Source organism: Empidonax traillii, unplaced genomic scaffold (genome assembly GCF_003031625.1).
Source record: "Empidonax traillii isolate 1590-97213 ecotype Southwest subspecies unplaced genomic scaffold, ASM303162v1 scaffold97:size1219025, whole genome shotgun sequence".
Classification (NCBI taxonomy): Eukaryota; Metazoa; Chordata; class Aves; order Passeriformes; family Tyrannidae; genus Empidonax; species Empidonax traillii.
Window position 1 is genome coordinate 228,065 of NW_020955290.1, and position 22,141 is coordinate 250,205.

The window sequence follows — 22,141 nt, forward strand, 5'->3', positions numbered from 1 at the left end:
GGGGGAAGGGGAAAGGAAAGACAAAATTCCTTGCTACAATCAGAACTATGACAAGAGCCCTAGAGCAGAAACCAATCCTTGCAACCAATTGCTGACCAGGATAAAACATGTATTTTTAAATTACGTTTATTATTCTTCATTATTGTAGATAATTCTCAGCTATAAAATAGCAAGCTAGAGTTTGAGGACAGACAGATCTTAAGTTGTATTCCTTGGTTTCCAAGTATAAAAATACTATAAAAAGAACAAACTCTCACACTTCACAATTATATCCTGAAGCTCATGGTTACAAGGTATATTTGAGGTCAGGTATTCATCACAGTTTGATGGAGGACTGGTCTGTCATATAAATGACAGCCATGTGCAACATTAAGATAACACAGTCTTTATGCAGAAGCTGATCCCCCTTTCATTTTAGGCAAAGCACTCCTTGTGGAAAGGTCTTTATATGATGGTTTACATTAAAATTTATTATCTTTTGTACACTCAGGTCCAACGTATATTAGTGTATTTAGGCATTTCTATACTGGTGAACCCTGCAGCCACAAAGTGCCACCAGGTATCAGCAGGTTAGAAGGTATCGTGTAGCTCTGCTGTCTTTATTAGTTTTCAGTGCTGCAATCACTAACACAGTGGTTGCACAGAAAGAGAACTTAAGATTGAATAACTGCTAGCACAGGTATTAGTTTAAAAGCCAGGACACAGCAGCTTTATTTGCTGCAGTGATTGAGAGATAGAGGAAAAGAGGACAAATACAAAAGAGGACATGATATCAAATTGTGAAAGCACATATCAGGTTCACAAGCAGAATAGATAACCAGCATGAAAAGATTTCAAGAAAAGGTACCAAGCAGTGAGATTAAAGCACAAGGCTGTTGTGCCACATGGTCTCTGATTGCAAAATACCACAAAAGTGCTCACCAACATTAGTTAGGATACCATGGGTTATTTTCCTTTCTTATGTATTTTACTCCTTGCAGCACTTCTCCCTTTCTGCAGACAAGCTAAAACTGGTATCAGCAACACACGTCACAGCTTTTTTCTGGCATACCAGGCTTCTTTCCTTCTGAGGCTAATTACCCCTTTTCCCTCAGTGGTAATACAGACTAAGGTCCGTCATAGTTCAGCAAGTGACACAAAATGAACACAGAGCATGAAATACGAAGTGAGCATTTGTTAGAAGCAGATGTAGCCCTGCCTTTGCTGGGTGCTCTATAAGGTGCTGCAGTGTCATTAACTCTCTTCCCCTCCCTTGTGCCTGTGGAGAAGACATGAGCCACTTACCCAGTTTGCTCCTCATGATCTTAACTGAGCAAAGACTTCCTATGGTGGAAATCCAGTGCAACAATCTGTCTTTAAATCCTTTATAAGTGCACTTTCATTTGACAAAGGCACAGCACTACAGCATGAAAAGAAACAAGCACTGTCTGGGAATTGATATCATGTTACAGTTCATAGACCAGAATACCAAGCCAGATAGACTCTGGCCTCCTCATTCATTATCCTGAGTCTTTTTCTCCTAATCCATCCTCAGCAAAAGACCTTGGTCTCAATTGAACTGGGACAGCTCTATAACTTTTTCTAATAAAGATGAGCATTTAGATAAGCAAATAATTCTTACAATTTTAATTAACCACAAATTATTTACAGTAGAGAATCTATTAATATTACTATTTCCTTTTGGGAAGCTTAGATATGGCCTAATTAATACAATTCATTATCTGTGATCTCACTGATCACTGCAGCGATCAAACCTATATCCTAGGCAGGGTATTGACAAATGTAACACAGAGAGAAAGACAGACCGGGTAAAATCATGTAAATGTGTTCATCTGCCAAGCTTGACTGGCATTTGTGGCAGATAAAAGTATTGTATCAGAGAAAATGCACCATATGCTGTTATTCATAGAAGCTAAAAGCATTTAGGAAGTAATTGCAACCTTGGGAATTTCAGCCTCTTTAGTATCTCAGCTGGAATCAGAAATGGAAAGGGCAGAACTGCAGTAAGAACTGCCTTTTTTTTCTATATTGTTTAGCTATAACGGAGGAAGATAACATCTTGATAGTAGGAAAAAATACATAGAAAAAATCCCTTGACTGTGTAAATGGCTTTGAAATCAATGACAGGTTTGCAGCTGAATACCAGTTTAGGTACTTCGTGAAAGCTCACATCAGGCTCTTTCTGTGAGGAACCAACTCTTTGTTCCCTTTTTATGCAAAACTGGCATAATGGAATATGTGATTGACCCTTAAACTCTACCTAGCACTAATCACACTGTCAGGAAAAAGTGTACATCCTCATGGAAAAAACTTTTAAATATTCATCAGTGAACTAATTTTTTTTTCGCTGTTTCCATTGCTTCTCCCTTATCTGACCCCAAATGTCCATTCTAGGAAAGGGATGACTCAAATAATAGAAAACTGTCTGAGGTGAATGCAAGCATATATGGCATTATTTGTGACTGTATAAATGTGCATCCAAAAAGGTTGTACAATTCTGGACCTTGCTCTAAAAGCAGAAAGGTTTTAAAAGGTCAAAGCATTTAGAAAAATGAGTGAGACATTGTTTTCTGTACATACCACAGTGTCCGAGTATCAAAATTTATGCTAGCTGATGGAGAAGATGAAACTTCTTTATGATATTTTTATCATCTGAGGTAGATACTTCCTTGTTTCTCAAAGCAGAGGTTTGGGGTTTTTTTGAATTGGATGGTTTTACACTCCTGATAGATATAGAACCACTTCTGGTACCTCTCATCGCTCAGCTATGGAAGCCAGTGATAGGGATCCTGATGTGGTACATAGGATGCAGGCCTTCAAAACTGTTTTTTTCAATACATCGCCTTACAAAACCCAGAGGAAGTGTGGGGTGGCTGTCTGTTTTGTATGAGCCTTATGGTAAGGGAAAGGATGGGTTGATAGCTGTTAGCTGCTGTAGCATCTGAACACTTTACACATCCCAGCCACTCCATCTAACGTTCCAAAACTCTTTTTGTTAACTGTTCCCCTCCTCTTATAATCTGCTTAAATCTTGCAGAAAGAACTTCAGATTCAAATATTCTCTTGATCAAAATTATAACTGGTGGTTATATGTGGTTTCTTGGCATGTAGCCAGTTCAGATGTCCAAGGAAATATGATAACCTTAAACAATGGCAGGATCTTTTGGCAGGAAAAGTCCCATGGGAAGTCCTGGTGAGAACTTCTGGCAGAGAGCTGACAGAGAATTTTTGGTAGGAAGTTTTTAATGGGCAGAACAATGGCGAAACATAATTTTTGACATTTCTATTTTATCTGTGTGTTATACCTCCACAGTTCTGGGAGAAGAGAGTTGCTCTCTGAGAACGGGATCTAGCAGATGTCACTCATGTTCTATGAAATGTCACTGAAGAGAACATGGGAACTAAACCTTGCATGTGATAGAAATAGGCTATAAAGACCATAATGGTTTGGGTTTCTGACTAAACGGCAGATGATCAGTGGAGGGTTGAATCCAAGCAACAAGGAGGTCATCATTTTGCCTCTTCATTGGCACAGTCTGTGAGTTTACTTCCACTATCTTTATCATCAATCATATGACTGTCATCTGGATGTTGTTGTTCATCAGAGAGTAAGAGTAAGAGGGAATGGTTCAGTCTGACAGACATTCCAGTTCCATCCAAATCACTCAAATATTTAATCATTTAAGTTTCCGTTGTCTTCACATGAACCTTATCAGTACCAAATAGGATGCATAGAGAGAAAATTGGAACCCAAACCCCCAGACAACAAGAACTAAACCTGCCCTCAGCTGTAAAACATAATAAACAATGTTTTCATAAATACATCAACAATAAAAAGGATGGTCAAGGAAAATCTCAATTCTCTATTGAATATAAAGGGGAACATTGTCACCAATGATGGGTTACGGAACAAATAATCTTGAGGGTAATCACATGGCACATACAGGTGAACCAAGGGATCAGGCCCAGCCAGCATGGATTTTGGAAAGGCAGGTGACACACCTAGTGGATGAGAGGAAGGCTGTGGATGTAGTCCACCTGGGCTTCAGCAAAGTCTTTGCTACTGTCCCCCACTGCACTCTCCTGGAAAAGTTGGCAACCCAAGGCTTGAACTTCACTGGATTAAAAACTGGATGGCCAGGCCCAGAGAGTGGTGGTGAATGGTGTTACATCCAGCTGGCATCCCGTCACTAGTGGAGTCCCCCAGGGCTCAGTATTGGAGCCAGTCCTGTTCAATATCTTTATTGATGATCTGGATGAAGGGATTGAGTGTAACCTCAGTAAACTTATGGATGACACCAAGCTGGGTGGGAATGTTGATCTGCTGGAGGATAGGAAGGCTCTGCAGAGGGATCTGGACAGGCTGGATCGATGAGCTGAGGCCAGTTGCATGAGGTTCAACAAGGCCAAATGTCAGGTCCTGCCCCTGATTCACAACAACCTCATGCAGTACTACAGGCTTGGGGCAGAGCAGCTGGAAAGCTGCCCTGAAATTCAGGTTGGGTTTTTCTTGTTGCTCAAAAGTTCTTACAATTCTTTCTCTCAGGAGACTGACTGTATACACAGCACTGCTAAACTGCTAACCCTTCTGGGGAACAATCCCCTGGGAAAAGTAACAGTCCTCCTCCCTTTGCTGCTGCCCCAGCCTGGGCATGCTGCACAGGATCTTGTAGCAGGCAACCTATGTTTTCAGAACCCTACCCTCCAGTGCTCCACAGTTTTGCCAACCCACATACACTACTTTTATGCCTGTTGCTACAGAAAAGGCTTTAATTACTATAAAAGCAAGCCAGACAGACAGGGAAAGTGGACATGTGGAGCTCCACAAGCTGGGGAAGTTGAACTTAGAACAGTTCTCTGTTTTACAAATTGAAAGACTTCATGTTGTTGAAGTATTTGTAATGTCTCTGGCTCTTCCTCCTATGAATTCACTATGTCCAGAAAGTAATTTACATCTTTTTGAAGAGAGGCACTTGATAGCAACTATTTACTCTTCACTAAGGTAGCTACTTCCTTGAAGTTCATGGGAATTGATTGCTTTTGTCATCTTCACCTTTCTGTCAAACTTGAGTGAAAATAACCAATAAACTGAATACAAGAAAAAGTCCTGGCTGGGAGAGGCACAAAGGCAGGCATCCTGTCATGTTTTCTAAGGAAATCATCTTGGACTTTTAAAGAAAACAGGGACAACTGAAATACTGGAAATGTGTATGCTACTGATTCCCTGTTGTTTTGGCTACAGTAGAGTTCCTAGTTCCAGGATATTTCTTCATTACATCTTGGAACACTGAGGCAATTGTCTAAAATCAGCAATTACCATTCCACAGGATGCTTTTTATCTTTTTTTTTTTTTCTCCTACAGCAATATAATGAATTTGAACTTAATGTACTGCCTCCCCAGACCTTTTGTTCATGAAGAAGTACTGCACAAATTGTACCCATCTATGTGTTGTTTTAATCTCTCATTGGCACTAATGCATTTATCTTGCTCTTGGTTCTCGATACAATCTCTGAAAGCAGTGGTCCAACAACAAAGACACAAAGCCACTCCTTTAGGCTCACTCTTCATGTATCTAGTTCACCTCCCAGTGTGAAGCCCGTGGAGATTTTGCTGTCACTGAGGGCAAAGCCAGTCCTGTAGAGGCTGTTTAGAAGTGAAATAAGCTAGTTTGCTTGTTAACTCAGGTTGCACTACAAAATTAAAGAGAATACAGATTCCAAGGGGAGTAATGCAGAGTAGTCAAGGGGGATAAAGAAGTATAGTCCTGACAGAAACAAGACATGGGACTGTGTCGTGCAGAATCTCTTTCCCCTTTGTATTCTCTCCCTGACCTCTTCTATTTGCAACCACAGTGTGATTGTCACTCAAGCAGCAGAGCTGTGCTGTCTGTGGCTTTGATCTGAGAGCTGTAGAGAGCTCTGTCATTGAAGTCACCTACCTGAACTTTTCCCCATTGTCCTCCTGACAAAGGCACTGAAGATAAAGTGAATAGATTGTTCTTCATAGCTATTCAAGGGGCATTTTTTCCTTTCCTTCTGTGAATCCTGTGATTACCAGTATTGCTCTTGACCCAGATAATATCCCACAGTTTGGAAAACTCACAGCACTTCTTCAGCTTCAAGGTCTGAACACTGTTTATCTACAACAGAAATACCTTCCTTTAGACAGTCATGTGAAAACAGTGGCAATTGTGGAAATGTACAATGTATTGCTTTGGGTAGGTGTCTCAGGAAGGAGAAATCATCAGTTCTTGTGGGTTCTCATTCATGCTGCTGTGAACAGAAAGCTGAAATGCATGCTAGAGCATGGAGTATCAGATTAAAGAGAAGTCAGTAGGAGGAATGCTATTAGTCGTCATTTACCTTAAATCTGTTTTGGTAAAGTAAGCTCTGTTATTTACCATATATTGCAGTGGAAAATTAAATATATGCTGGCTTTCAGTAGCATTTGATTTTTACGGTCTAAAAACTATCACTCTAATAAAAACATATATTTGTTCTGCTAGATTTTCATCCTGTGTTAGCTAACACATCCCAGTTAGTAGGGTGTAAGGACTGAAAGATGTTCACAGGGCCTCTCCCATAGGTTTCTGTATCTCTTCTTGTCACAGCCCACAGATAACAGACACCTTATGTCAGGGTAGGGTTTTGCTCTAGAGCAAGTGCTCATAACTCATAAAGATGAGCATCCCTGGAGGATGACTATTAATAGAACAAAACAAGTGATTAACCATTTCACAGCCTGGAGGACAAAAGCATAAGAGGAGACATAACCTCAGGAACTCACTATGCTACTCTTCACATGTTAAAAAAATAGGCAAGCAAGGCAAGTTATACAACCAAAACATTTACTGTATCAGTCTGAAGAAGGTAATATAAAAGAAGCAAAGACATCAGCACTGAATTCCTGAAAATTGCAGCATAAGCTATATTCCAGCTGTGTATGTGAAACAAGTTGCCAGACATCCTGTAACTGCAGCATCTTCTGCTATGAGAGGCAGGGGTAGGGGAGGCTGTAAATTAAAGGGACCTTGCTATAAGTAAAGGACACTAAATACAACAAAGTCTAGAAATATTTTTAATAACTATTTTTTCATTCTGGGGGGAACAAACATAGATTTTCACTATTTAAAGGATTCCAAATAGATGAGATCCTTTTTGTTTGCAATTTTGGTGTTTGCAATTTTGCAAAGTGGATTGCATTTACCTTATCCCACAGCAAATACCTCCATACCTGCATGTAAAGCCAACCATCCTAGCAACAAATTCACAGCCCTGATGTTGTCTCCCAACTCCACAGAAACACCAGTTTAAATGTACTCACTTGATTTCTCCTAGTTCTAGTTACACTTATTTTTCTGGAGCTAAGTAAAGGTATTATCTTCTCAGATTAACTCTGCCCACAATAAATGAGAAATTGAGGAAGAAGTAAAGTTTAAGCTAGAAAAATGACCTGTATGAATTTAACTTTCCTGGTTGTTATTTCATTCAAATTAGCTGCATATTAAGTGAGATTAAAACCAGACTCCAACCTAGGAGAAAGAAAGTTTCATTGAGCCTCCTCCCTTTGCTGTTTCTAGGTCTGTGGAGTCTGACATAATTCCCTTCCAAGCTTCCCAAAGACATCAGTGCCTTTTTCATTGTGCTGCCGACTCACTGGTGGTCCACAAAGTTAAAATCAGCAAGGCCCGTTCTTTCAGATGCAACCAATGCGGACAAGTTTCTCCCTGCAGCCTGCTGGCAGGTTTCAGGTTGCACAGTGAGTTTGTGTAGCTCTGGATCCTGAGCAGATATGTGCTTTCACCCAGAGCTCTCCTGTTGGTGCAAAGACCTGCACCATCCCTTCCTCAAAAGTGATGGGATACATTCTGTTACTTCAATGAAATCAGGATACACAGTGAGCAGTAGAAGGAAATATAGTCAATTCCTAGTGTACAAGGAAAACACAATCCACAGCTGTTCACAGGTGTATAGTGAGGCTGAGGAAGTTCACTGTGCCAGTGTAAGTGAAAAATCACCCTCTATGTGGTTCATGATTAAAGGCAAAGTTCATGCAAGCCCAGCTGCTCTACCTGGGACTGGTGAAAAACCTAGAGCTTTGTTTAGGCACCTATCCTGTACTGGCAAGTGTAGTCAGTACTGCACTCTTTATTATCTCTATCACTGCCCTTCTTCTTTACATTCAGAATTAAAATCAGCCCAGAGAGGGATGCTTTTATTGCAAGAAAGGACAGCAGGGATTTTGACTGGGGAGGAAAACAGCTGCTGTAACGCTAAGAGAAGTATATATTTGGAACAAGGACACAGTGAGGTGTACTGCCCTGCTTAATGTGCTTGCTTCCTTGTGCCTTGTTCTCTCCTGCATTAGGAGGTTTATTATTATCTCCCTGCTGTCAGCAGAGATAATTGCCTGCAAATGTCTGCAAGCACACCTGCTACCGGACACTTTGGTATTAACATAATTCCAAGAAAATGAGAGCTTCAGGAACCATGCTAGCATCAGTTATTAATCCAGATAAGCCACCTTTTGTGCACTGAGGACATGACCTGTTTGCATTTCCATCCATCCACTTCCCTTAATACTTCCCAAGACTAGTACCTCTCTGGGAGTTCACTGTGCCCAACATTTCTGATGCAGTCTGTGGCAGTCCTGGTGGCTAGCAGATCTTAATTTTTTTTGTCCCTTCTCAGAATGTCTCCTCACAAGGCCTGCATGTTGGGGTCTCTGATTTCAGCAGCTCTAGACAAGCTGGAAGAGGTGCCAAAACCCCTTTATGCCAATAAATTGCTCTAACTTCCCTCTATAAGACAGGATTGGTAGAGCTCACCAGGGCAGGTGCAGCAGTGGGTGCATGTACAGAGAGCATCACCTTTCTGTTGGTGTCCAGACTTTGTACAAACCCACACTGAAATGACTGAGGATGCCCTGCTTATGCCAATTGCTCTCTGCTCCTTCCATGATGCCTGATGGTGCCTGCAGAGCTGACCTTGTCACTCTGTGTTCGGCTGCCAAGTGATACCGCAGACGGTTAAAAGTGGTGTCAGTTGTGCTGCCAGCTGGGGCAAACTAGCAGCACCTGCAGTGAACCTGAGGGAGCATCGTGTTGGCATTAGTCCCTTAGGCTGCTATTTTCTGTAAGCAAAACCCACACTTCTCTCAGGGGTATGATGAGTTACAAAAGCACAAATGGCCTACTGAGATACTAATTAAGATGAAAAAAATGTGAAAGTCCCAGGAATATATAAAACAAAACTTCAAACAGAGAACCTGAGCCACATCTAGACTGTTTCTTAGGTCAACCAGGGCTGTGGATTTACTTATAAATGGGAGTCCCTCCTGCTGCCTGGTCCTTATGAATGGTAAAAAAGACCTGAGACCCTCAAGCTCCAAGCATCACTTGCCTCTCCCTGTGGGGGGGCACTGCTTTTGACAGAAATTATTTGGGATGTCAGGCAGTGTGAGGAAGACACTGGACAGGAAAGAGTATGGAGGAGGCCAGGGCATTAAAACAGGCCTGAGGACAAGGAAGATTTGCCTCCACCATGCTTGTACTGGCTCTTCTCAGGACAATACTCTGGCATGTTTTAAATGGGTTTTTAGCAGGACAGGAGATGGTGGTGAAGAAAAGTTGTTCAGGAATTTTTTTTTTTTAATTGTATATTAATGATTGTGAACCTTAAGAACTGCTTCTTCAGTCAGTCTCTGGTAAGAGCTTTGCTGAAAATCATTGTTCTGAGTGGACAGTACATTGGATTCTAGGGAATAATTTTTTTAAAAATTTGCTATAAAATATAACAGAAAATGGGTTTACTGACACTTTTGACAGAGGCATAAATGAACAATACAGCATGTTAGCCTGGAATGAGCTAATGTTTCCAACACCCAAACTAATTTTTCTTGAATAGTCTTGCATGTTGTGAGATTAGGTCAAACTCTTTAGAACTAGTTTTAGCTAGCAGTATCTCATAGTTGCAGAGCATCAGGCTACAGTTCCTTAGTCATGAAAAGGTCGATACCAAATTAGCAAGAGATGGTCATTGCCGTTAGAGGTGAATTCTGACGAGCAATATGGCATGGTTTCAAAGCAGGCAGACAGTATGTGAAGACAAGAGTAAGTCCAGATCTTAACAGAGGCTTTGAAAATTCTGGAAGTAGTTTCTCTTTTCCTTCACCCTAGTTAGTAACAAAGAATAGGAAATAGGCAGGGGCAGGGAGGGGGCAGTGGGACCAGTTGTTTTCACTGTTATGGAACAGTGCACTACACCAGTCACAGAATCACAGAATCACAGTGTGGGTAGTGTTGGAAGCGACCGCTATTGGGGTCATCTAGTCCAGCCTCTGCCCCCTATAGCATGTTTCTCAGGGTTGTAATTTCTTCATTTTACAACACAATTAAACTGTGCTGCAGAGAAACAGGAAGGAAAACAGTCTATTATGCATCCTTTTAGGCATGAATTGTAACTGGTAATTTTTTTCTGTCAGTTTTCCTGATTGTCTTTCCCCCCTGCCTTGCTCTCTGGAATACAGCATGAAATGCAAAGTCCAGTGAAGTGGCATGTTTTCCCTAGCAAGACAGTACACACAAAGATACCGTCCCACCTTGTCCTCTGCCTCGGACAGCAACGCCAAGCCAGACCTCCTCCTCCTCCTCTGACCCAGCCCCACTGCAGGCAATCCTCCTATATAGCAGTGTCAGCATATGCAATTTCACACATTTATAGCAAGTTAGTGGAAAGTTGCAGCAAGGGGCTGGTATTTACTCGTCATTGCTGGTGAACAGGAAAAAGGTGTTTGCAATTAACCCAAAGCTTTGTGGGACACCTCCTGTTCATTTAAAGATCATTGTAAAACTGTTGCTTAAATATTCAGTTCAGTGTGCTTTAATCTTACAGGATGCTGGAACTTCTCTGCCTATGAGCCTCATATTTAGGTTGCAAGAAATGGTCTGGTTTGGGTTTGACGCCTCAGAGGCAATACTGTAGATTTACAACTAATTTCTTAGTACCTCATCATCTTGCTGAAAAAACCTTGTCCACAACAAATGTATGTTCTTCAAACCATGATGAGAAAATGTGCATAAATAAGAGACGAAGGGATGATAAAACATCTCTTTAGGACTGTAATCTGTAGTCTATCTCTCTTTTTACTTTTTGCAAGTTTCTGGCACGGATATTTATTTCTCTGAGATATGTGCTAACAGGAAGGGAATTCCCTGTTTTAAAGGGAAACTCTGAAGCCTTTCCAGGAAAGGGAAGTTTTAACAGATTAAACACACATATTGCTTTTCTTCTTGTCAATAAACACTCCAAATACAACTACAGTAAGGCAGTGAAGTAATTGCTTGTGGATGAGGAAACAAGTGGCAAGGAAACTTGCCTTCATTCCCCCAGGCAGGACTGTGGTGGATATTTCATATATTTTTTCTCTTTTCCCTGCTTACACCAGTCATATACCATTAAGACCTGCTGTGGTACTGAAAGTTTTAATATCCTCTACTTTTTTCAAAAGTTGCAGAAGTTGAGGAAGAGGTCAAATGTCAGCAAGCAGTGGGTAAGACAACACACACCCATAAAGCAGAGCTGTGAACACTTCTGTGTGTATGTGTGTGTATGTATGCATGTTCAATTCTCAGACAAAGCCTGCCAACTTTCTATCTCCAACCTAAATTTGAAAGCTTCTCTGCCTCTGTGACTTGGAGCATCTGCCAACTTCAGTTTTTGTAGGATGGGCTTGACCCTGTTTTTCCCATTTGGCAGGCATATTTCTCAGGACAACCACCATTCTCAACGTCTAGTCTACTTGCAAATTTATTTTGTTGTTTCCAATCTAAAATTTTAAAGCTCTAGAATGGTTAAAGGTGAATGAAAAATCTCTGTCCTGAGATCAAACCTGTAGGTTTGGCACAATGCCTCACAAAAAAATTCCATAATTCGTTGTGGAGGAGGTCTTCCTTGGGCTACTGTGGGAGAAATATTAAGTATTAATGCCCATTTGCAGCCTGTTAAAACTTGTGAAAATGGAAAGGTTGGTTGGTTATGGGAAATTTTTAGCATTACTCTCTTTTGCTTTCATTTACTGAAGATCATTCTTTTGTTTAAAAGTATCATTCATCCAATGACAGACTAAAAAAAAGAAGCCTATCTAGCAAGCACAACAGACTGTGCAGCCTGAAGGTTATACAAGGTGTCAAACTAAACAATGCCATTCAAAATGGCTTGTGATCAAATGTGTCAGTAAAGAAATATAAGGCAACTTGGCCCCAAACGGAATCACAGGGCTTCAGACATACACAGCTCCAGGAAGTTTGAATTCACATTGGTCTGTATGAGAAAAATCCTTGTCTAGCTAAGTTTTAAGCTCACTAAAATACAGATGTTTTCCTTACTCTGTGTATACACAGAAGGTAGTAGTGGAATGGCAAGAGGCAAGTAGCACTGCTTGAACACTGATAATAATGAGCAGCACCGCAGATCATCATTCAACCCAAAGCAGGTAGTTAACACACTATTTCCAGAGCCACAGCAAGTCCAAGACAATTAAGACAGAGGATATTGAGCAAAAGGACACACTCTTCAGCCTTTTTATTAGTATTTATTGTTGTTATTGTTATTCACACTTAAACAACTCAATTACATAAAGTGATTTATATGAAGAGCTCTGCATTGTTATCATAAGGTGAGAAAGTATGCACACCACAGTGAAATATTCTGTAGATACAATGATGTAGGACCTTTGCTAGAAGGGATTATTTCCAAGAGTCTATGTACAAATAAAGGTAACTTTCATACTATATACAAACTTATATTCACAGAGCATATACTGATTCAGAGATAAGAGTTTCATCTAGTGAATAATGATCCATACACATGAGAAAAACTGGAATTTTCAGAGCGTTGCCTGGACTTGCAAAATAAAAAATACATGGCAATGTATTTTTTCTTTTATAGTTTGAAATGAGTAAAGATGAGGGACTTCAGATTTTTCTTAAAATAAACTGAAAACGAGAGATTATGGACTGTGAAAACTAAAAAGTGGAGTAAACAAGCTAAAAAAGCGTTATTACAAAAATAGCATCTGATTGTCAATTATAACACATTACTATTTTCACATGACAATACAGTGTCCTGATCTTGCCATCTTAAGATGAAATCATTTCAACTCACTTAAGTCAACTCCCCAGAGTCAGGATTACAAAATTAGAACTGTGCAACAGAGATCTTGATAATGGAAATGAACACAAACCCAAGTGAAATCCTTGGCATTATGTAACTTTAATAGGGGATTAAGTGAAATAGTTGATTTTTCTTGGATAATCTGAGCCTGAAAACTTTTGGAAAAAGTGATAGAATTAACTCATCTCTTATAAACTTACTAAAACATAAGGAGCTTCCTTTAGTGTGATCTCAGTGGGAGAAAACACGAGAGTAGTAGAATGACTGAATTGTTTCATTGGGCCTGACTTTCTCCTGGAGTGAACAAGGATGGCAGGACTGAGTCCCTGCTGCAAAGGTAGTGTGCAGCATTTTGTACAGCCCTGCAGGAAAACTCAAGAGTATGAGGAGCAAACTCCCCCTGACTTACTCACAGCTTCACTAAGGCAAAACCAGATCCTGCTTTACTGTACATTTATTTGTCAGTATTTTACATTATACCTTAAACAGAGACATGAAATTGATTCTTTACTTTAAAATTAATGATCCCCTTATTTAGAAAGCCCATACTAGCCTTCTGGGTTTTTTATGGCTTCTTTTTGCATTAAGACAACTATGTGACATAAAATAAAAAAAAAAAAAAAATAGTAAAGTGCAAGATCTTTAAAAATGTGTACAAATTTCTTTGTTGGGGTTGGTTTTGTCTTTGATGAGTGGTGAAATTACAATAAATTTACATGAATGTACAGTATATTTACCAGTCTTGAATTACTCAGTCTTGTCCTGTGCCACTTCACTTATGGCTCACGTGGGAACGATGTGGCCAAGTGTGTGTCTGGTCTGCCCACGCTCCGAGTGGTTACGTGGCTTCTAGGCTGGGGCTGACTTGCACCTGGCTGGCTGGAGCATGGGCTCAGCGCCATGCTAATGTGATTACATGGCTTCTGGGGAATGCATGGCTTGCATCCAGTCAGGCAGGCGCATGGGCACGGGAAAGCGCAGACTAGCTGCACCCATCCAAGCAGACAAATCCTGAGATGCCATACACTGACCTCTAGCAACACACAGCAGATCTACAGGATGACTTGTCTGAACTATGGAACTGTGATCCTTAAATGATTTTGTATCTGATGGCTACAGTGAACTGTGTAATTTCAATTTGGAAGTTAGTCTCCCCAGTCCCAGTGGAAATACTGATATTCCTGTAACTGATGGCAACAGACCCAAGAAGGGTAATTTTAACATCAACCAGGAATGAAACCCATTCCTATCGGAGGACTGGAGCAGGACTCCTCTCCATACTGTTGAGTGCACTTTCTTCAAGTATTTTTCCGGGTGCAAACTCTTCAATTTAACTTTCCAGGAACAGGAGGAAGACAAGAATCGCCTGCTCAAACCATGACTCTTTCTCAGATAGTTGTGTCAATTGTTATTTACAAGAGTTAAAATTGTTTCCAAGAACACAAGTGAGTGCAATTTTTCTCTTTGTACATAGCTCCCAGGACAATTAGGTTTGTTAGGCAACTGCAATTATGAAATATGGGATCCTAAGATAAAAGTCTCTATCTTGTCCAGGTTAATGGCAGAAATCTGTTTTTTGTTGGGCCAGTTGTTGGAGAAGGGATTATTTCTTTGTTATAAAACCATCTGATACAGACTCATACTTGATTCAGAACGTAAGTTATATGGACCATAAGATGCTATTTTAAGGAATTACTGCTGAAAGAATACTAGTTAAAAAACATTGTATATCCCCTTTTTTGCAAAATACATAATGAAGTAAAAGACAACCAGAGAAATAATCCCTTAAAAAACACCCAAACATTAATAATATTTCTAAGTATCTATTTTTTCACTGTACTCGGATTTAACTACATGTTTAACTTACCGCTTTGTGGACCTTCATATCCACACACAACAGTACCATGAGTGACAGTGACCATAAACTACTTTGAAGTAGTATATGTGGAAATTACATGGTAGGTTCACTGCCATTACAAACATTAAATGACATCTAGATAAGATTCCTTGTAACCCACTGTGTTTTATGCTTCATGAAGTTTATGCAGTCAGCCACATCAATTGGATACATAAGCAGAAGCATACAGACACAAGGGCCTGTTTGCACTACAAGGAAACACTAGCTTTCAGTAAGAAATTTAATTTAGAAACCATAGAGCTTTGCTGAAAGATTTTTGCATGTCTACATGTAGTTTGTGAGGAGAACATCCTCATACCACACTTTTAATCACACTTTGATAGCATTCACCCTACAGATGTGACCAGGGTGGCTTCTGCAGAGGGAAGGCAGCTTGCTTTTTTCTTTTTTCTTTTCTTTTTTTTTTTTTTTTTTTTCTGTGTGTGTGTGTGTAAAACAGAGAATAGTTGTAGGACTCCAATGGTATTTTGTACCAATGGGATCCATTCTCATATTTAATTCCAATTAAGTTAGTGCAGAAAACCTTTACAACAAGTTACAATCTGAACCATGACCCAACTCAAATGCTACCAGAAATCCCTTCCAAAAATCATGTCCAGCATTGGTTCTGTTTGGATATGATGGTGCCACAGTGAGCTGGCTATTTAATCTGAAATTGCACTCTTGCCTTACTTACTGTGTTGCCAAACTGGTGTCCTGAAAATACTAAGTTAGAACAGGATCTTTATAATAACACCAAATTTTCTACTAATTATTCATTTATGCTTCATAAGGATTATGCAGACAGCAGCATCAATTGAATAAGTGAGCACAGGTATACAGGCAGGTGGAAGAGGCTTCAACACCAACAAACTCGCTGTAGAATCTGGGCAGTGTGCAGAACCAGATTCCTAGTGAAGTCATTCAGAACTGAATTTTGACTTCTAGGTGTGCAATGCTGAGAAACATTAACAATCCCACAGTGAAATATTTATGAACAATGAGAAACAGTTAATGCTGGGAAATTTGCTGCCACTGTAAAATAGGAGTGTCGTAACAGGTAGTGTGCATTTCTGGCAGCACTGACCCTGGACAGCTCATGGACATCCAGTCACTGGGTTGCAGCAGCTCTTGGCTGCTAAAGATTGCTCTTTAGCTCTTTAGCTCTTTCCAGCTAAAGATTGAACACCTCTTGCACAGGATAAAAGAGTAAACTTCTCTCTCCATCCCACTCCTCTCTTTTATCTACAGCCAGCACAGCTGTTGTTTTGTTATCAAAGAGCACATCGGCATGCAAGTATCTTTAAATAGTCTACCTCAGCAGTAGAAAGCTGCTGTGGTTAAGTGGAACCACCTTTCACAGCCTGTCTCCACAGAAAGCACCACACAGGTGAAATCTGTCCTATTACCTCTGGAGCTGAGCTGCCACTGACTGCACAGTCATTCACCCATTTGAAAAATCATCTCCCCAACAGATGCAAGGCAGTGGGAGCCATGAGGTGTCTTATTCTGGAGGGGAAAAAATTATTTTTAATACCTTCCAAGATAAATATGTTGATAGGGACAAGCAGAAACAGGAAAGAAATGAGATACACTTTAAGACAGTATAGAAATGCCATTATAGGATACCAGTCCTTAACCCTATACATAAAATCCTTCAAGTTGTTGATGCCTGTTGTAGACTGAAATATTCCCACTGCATAGGGCTTTCAATTAGTTACTCTATTCTCCCTACCTGCCCCCACTTTGCAGAGTGCACTGGAGTGCTCTTACAGCTCTGAAGGTCAGGTAGGGCTTTTTCCTTTCCAGTGTGGGAGTTGTTACACCATACTGGCCTGAAGTAAAAAAAAACAAAACAAAACAAAACAAAACAAAACAAAACAAAAAAAAACCCCACAACTAAGGAGTAATGGAGTAATGTACTGAACAGAGATCAGACTTCAGTCTGGTTTCTTTATTTGAAATGTCAGATCAGTGAATCTGGGCATTTTAGTATTTTGTACATTCCCATATACACAGCCCTCTCATGATCCTGCACACACTCCTTTAGGTCACTCTGTCTTATTCTGCTCATTTGGGAAAGGATTGCATGTTTAGACTATTGTCATCAGAAATAAAAGCATTTGGTGACTCCTCTGGAACAGATCATACTGTGGAGTCAGCTGCATATTGTGGGACACATTTCTTTTGAGCTCAGATTTTGGTTTATAATTTGCTTAAGCAAGGTTGTTTTCCTGTCAGTAGAGGGCACCGCAGGTATGTAAATACACCCTACTTTCCATCGTGTACACTCGCAGGAACAAATGTTAAAGAGGTGGGTAGCACTATCGTTAAGACAGGTAAGGATTCTGGAGCAATGAAAGATCTTAAATATAACGGCAAGTTTTTGCTCACAATGAGAGAAGCTCACTGTAAAAAGTACTAAAAAAGCAAGAGACGTTGCAAATTTTTGGTTAAGATCAAATACTGATTCTGCACGTAGCTAGGACTTAATATCTTAGAACAGCATATGAGTAGCAGACATCGTAACTCCTAGTTTCCTTCATTTTGTTCATTATTATCTCACTTTTTTCTTCATGATATTATATAATATTAATATTCCTAACATGAATTTCGTACTTTTTTCTCTACCATTGTTTTCTGTCAAGTCCTTACTCTCTAACCATATGCCATTACACACAAACAGATAAAACAGGAAAACAGTAAAGGACAAAGAAGATGAGTGAGAAACAAACAGCATGTAGCAGAGAAAAACTGACAAGACAAAATGTGCTAAGCTTTCTGTTACACAGCTGTGAGCATGACATTGCCATTGTGAGCACAATATGCATATAAAACAATGCTGAAACAGGTCACAGAAATGCACTGAAACTTCATGAACTCTAACTGCACAAAAGACTTGAACAAACAAATGATTATTTGAAATAATTTCTTAACACCCATTCCAGTCCTCCCATTTTTTTCAGCAATCATCCAAACTAAAAGGAAGATGAACATTAGTTGTTTTCTCCCTTCTCATTTTTTTGTTCTAGGTTTGGACCTTCTCCTTCTCTCAATATTTCAGTAAAAGGATATTGCGTTTTCACTCCTTCCTGGGCTTCTTTAGACACTTATACTTCCAGCAATACTGAACAATTTTCATGTAAGCTTCCTGCAGCTCCACTGTAATTAAATTGTGTTTTTCCTACCTAGTTTCAAGACTTATAACAGCAAATGTGAACTGCCCCAGCTTTGTACAACAACTGGGGATCTCTTCCAGCAATAACTATATGTAGCTGTGAAGGTCCTTACACTCCAAGTAATAGTGAAAGCCTGTAAAACATATATTCACTTAGCAATTAGGCTGCCACTTTATAACTACTTATTTCTATTTTCTGTATTATATACTATGCATAAGCAAATTAGCCTTTTTATTCTGGCATGAAAAGGCAAATTCATAACAGCATCTGAAAGCCATTGATACTGTAAATATTGCTGCATTAGAAAAAATGGTGTGTTCACGTAGCTGTATGATGTCGTTGCATGCTGTGTTGCTATTAGAGAAGAAAGAGTATCCCCATTCTGGTCTTTGCATGAGAATGCAATGAAAATCTGCACCAGTTACAAAATGGTCAGGCATCGAGGCTCCTTCAGTGCCAGAGACAGAGTTTCTGGAACCTGAAGAGTTTTGCAAGACGTAAAAAACCACCGTTAAGATCCTGCTGATTGCCTTTACAGACCTGTGATGCAGATGATCAAAACACTGATAAATTCCCTGGCTTTGCTGAAATCACATCATACAAATCCACTCATATGAAGAGACATACAAGCTCTTCCCCATCTGTGACTCATGTACTTGGTATATGCTTTCCACTCAAGAGTTTCAGCAGATCATCAGAAAAATCCTGTACCAGGGTGTGTGGGGGGCGGTGCCTCCACAAAGTTAGTATCAGCATTCTCCTTAGAAGAGGAGAGCCTTAAGAACTGAGCACACTGTGTGTCTGTGTATACAACTACAGAGAACGAGAAGTCTGTGGGTTTGCACCGCAGCCCGAAGAGAAGCAGGAACTGTCACTGTTTCTGTCCGTGCATAGCATGCCCAGTACTGGACAGCGAGGATGCTGTGCAGCAAAGAAAACCTCGGTGCAGCTGAACTCAGCCCTTCACGCGTAACTGCACTGTCCAGCAGCAGTCATTCCTCAGCTCCAAGATCCACCCTTTGTGTCATCTTCTTTCGTTTGCTCTTTTAAAATCGAGGAAGAGGAAATTCACAGATCCATGGGTTATTCTCAGTGAAGCTTTCCACTGTGGGTTTTTTTGGTGTCTTGTTTTGATATACATATTTTTTCTTTAATAAATATATATGTTTTGGCGTTTTTTTTGTTGAGCACTTTCCACTAGATGGAGACAGGACACTGGATCACTTTGTCCTCCAGGAGGACACTGACAATCAGGAACACAAAATAAAGCCCAAACATGAGGAAACCCAGGATTTTATTCATCCTCCACTTGCAGGAAGCAATGGAGAGGATGACAAAGAGCAGCATGATGAAGAGGAGGACAATTGCACAGAACAGACCATTGCTGCTGACTGCCACCGGGGCAAAACTGTTAATCACAGCATACAGGAGCCATGGAAGAGGAAGGCTGTTAAGAAACAGAAAAAATAATTTAAAACATTGCAGAAGACCAGAAAGAGGCACTAGAAATTTTCTGGAGACAATTCAAAATGCAACCAGAGACTTCCTGCATAAAGTAAGGCAGGAGAAGTTTTAACTCTTCTAATATGTACGTAAATCTAACTCGTCAACTTGCTCATAGTTCTTGGGGAGAACACATAGGATTTACGCTCCCCACTCTTCCACTAGTTACACTGGTGAACTATATTTCTCTTGGCTGACAAATCAACTGGCCTCCTGTCTGTGAGCAGGAAGACCTCTTTCGCTTGTTTCTGGATTTCACACCATCTGTGGGAGAAGCTATTCCCACTCCCTTTCCAAGTGCATGCATGACAGGGGGATGGGTTACATAAAAACATGTCCTTGCCATGAAGCAATGTCACTCTGCAAGACACTGCCCGCAAAATTTGGCCCTTAAATGCCTGAAATTTGGCCCTTAAATCCATATTTACTGTATAAACTGGTGTTAAAATGTGAACTTCAATTGAACTTCAGCTTAATTTCTATTTCTGTGTTTGCTGTCATTACATTTCTCATCTCTCAAACCACAGAATGAGGTAATATCCCTTTGCAACATGTCAGGCTGAAATAAATATTTAAGGCTCTGACTGGAGCTTAGCAGGCTTAGAAAGCATGAAGTGAGTTGTCAGAAGCTCACAACATTAAAACTTTGAATAAGCAGCTCAAGAGAGAATAATTTATTACAGCTGCAGTACTAACTACACCAGTCCACAGTTCAACTGTGCCGTTTCTGTTGTAAATATACCAGGTCTAGCAGACTAGTGCAGGACAAAACCATTTCTATTGACAGGAACAGGCTAAACCTTTTCTTAAAAGTAAGAAAGCATTGCAAAAGAGAAAAGTTTTGTAATGCATCCTATGTACTCCAAATTGGAGCACATGGGTTTCGTATATTTTGCAGATTTGCTGCATATAGATATTATTTCAAACACTTCATGCCTCCAGATTAATAGAAAAAGAAGCCCAGTTTTCCTATATCTAAGGTACTGACACATACAGATGAAGTAAAACAGACATTTACTATCTACTCCTACTTCAGGATCCATTTTTGCACCTGTGCAGTTGCTGGTATACTTTCAGCAGCGAAAACCATGATCTCTTCTATGATTAGGTTGTTTGGCACTATGACTATGATTAGATCCGCTCTTCTGTTTGTGTGATAGCAAGAAACTACCAAAGATAGAGAAACTGACAGTATGGACATGATTCTCAGTGCCTCTATCATCTAGTGTTGGGATGTGGCAAAAAAGATAGAGCATATCTGTGTACTTCCTGCACATTTTTCAAATACTGAGGCACAGGTTACATTATTTCTGGTCCTGATCTACCTTATTCTCAAAGAGTCAAAAAGGATTTTGAATTCCAACCTTTTGTCACACATCATTATCTTAGTGAATCTAAGTGTAAATAGCAAGTTTCTGTACAATCTCGTGTAGCTTCACATTGTCAAGAGCTATATAAAGGGTGCTTTCTGTAAAGAGAGAATTGCTCTGTAATTTGGGACTTGCCAGGTATATAAAAAAAATAAATCACATGTCCACAGCAGCCTAAACAAGCTACTCAAGACAATGACATTCCATTGTTATTACAGCAAACATGTTGAATACTGCAGAGGCAATGAATTGTTCCTGATCATCATTTATAAAGAAAGCTCTAGTATAAGCATGATGAATGGTAATGGAAAGCAAACAGCAGTCTCACAAAAGCATAAAAAGCTTTGAAATTCCTTCTTGGAAAAATGCTTTTGTGCACTTTTTAAAATGCACTTGCCTAAGCATGTCTGTAATGTATCAGAGCAAGAATCAGGGAACAAATTAATAACAATTCTGTCATGCAAATGTCTATAAATTTCAGACCAATTGACAAAGTAACATTCAGAGAATATTTGTATGACTCTCCTTTTTAAGGATTGCTGCTTGTGGGTGACACCATGGCAATGTTCTAACAATAAAAGACTTGTTTAAAATGGACACAATTTTTTTGATGTAGGACTTACCCCACTGTGATGTCAAATATGTTGCTTCCAACAGAACTGGACACAGCCATGTCCCCCAGACCTTTGCGTGCTACAATAACACTGGTAATAAGGTCAGGAATGGATGTACCAGCAGCTAGAATAGTCAGTCCCATGATTTCTTCGCTAATACCAATAGTTTCTCCAACCTAAAAGGGTTTAAGGAAAAACAGAAAAAAAGTATCCTGCAGTGAAGAAACATTTCCTGCTGTAAACCTGTGTAAGTTATTGACAGACAGTTGCTGATAACAAGAATGATCAAGTCCTGTGGACGGGAGAACCACAGCTCTCTGAACTACTTTCCACTTTATGAGTAGTGATTTCTTTCATCCATAGTTGCAGCTTCTAAAATAAGGCACTAATCAGCATGACAGAGAT

At 39.9% G+C, this 22,141-nt stretch overlaps 1 protein-coding gene across 4 annotated transcripts in view; it reads right to left on the reverse strand.

Annotated features, from left to right (window-relative positions):
- Positions 1 to 6,729: 6,729 nt before the first annotated feature.
- The window catches only part of SLC24A2 (solute carrier family 24 member 2), a 124,473-nt gene continuing 109,061 nt past the window's right edge, over positions 6,730 to 22,141 (reverse strand). For 3 of the 4 annotated variants that reach the window (XM_027881847.1, XM_027881845.1, XM_027881846.1), the window contains 2 exons: positions 21,746 to 21,912; positions 16,978 to 19,696 (listed from right to left, as the gene is read on the reverse strand). In XM_027881847.1, the coding sequence (XP_027737648.1) occupies positions 19,447 to 19,696; positions 21,746 to 21,912 (417 nt within the window). In that variant the 3' untranslated portion in view covers positions 16,978 to 19,446. Of the gene's footprint in view, positions 7,014 to 16,977; positions 19,697 to 21,745; positions 21,913 to 22,141 lie in introns of those variants that run through there. The other variant, XM_027881848.1, reaches the window with a different exon arrangement.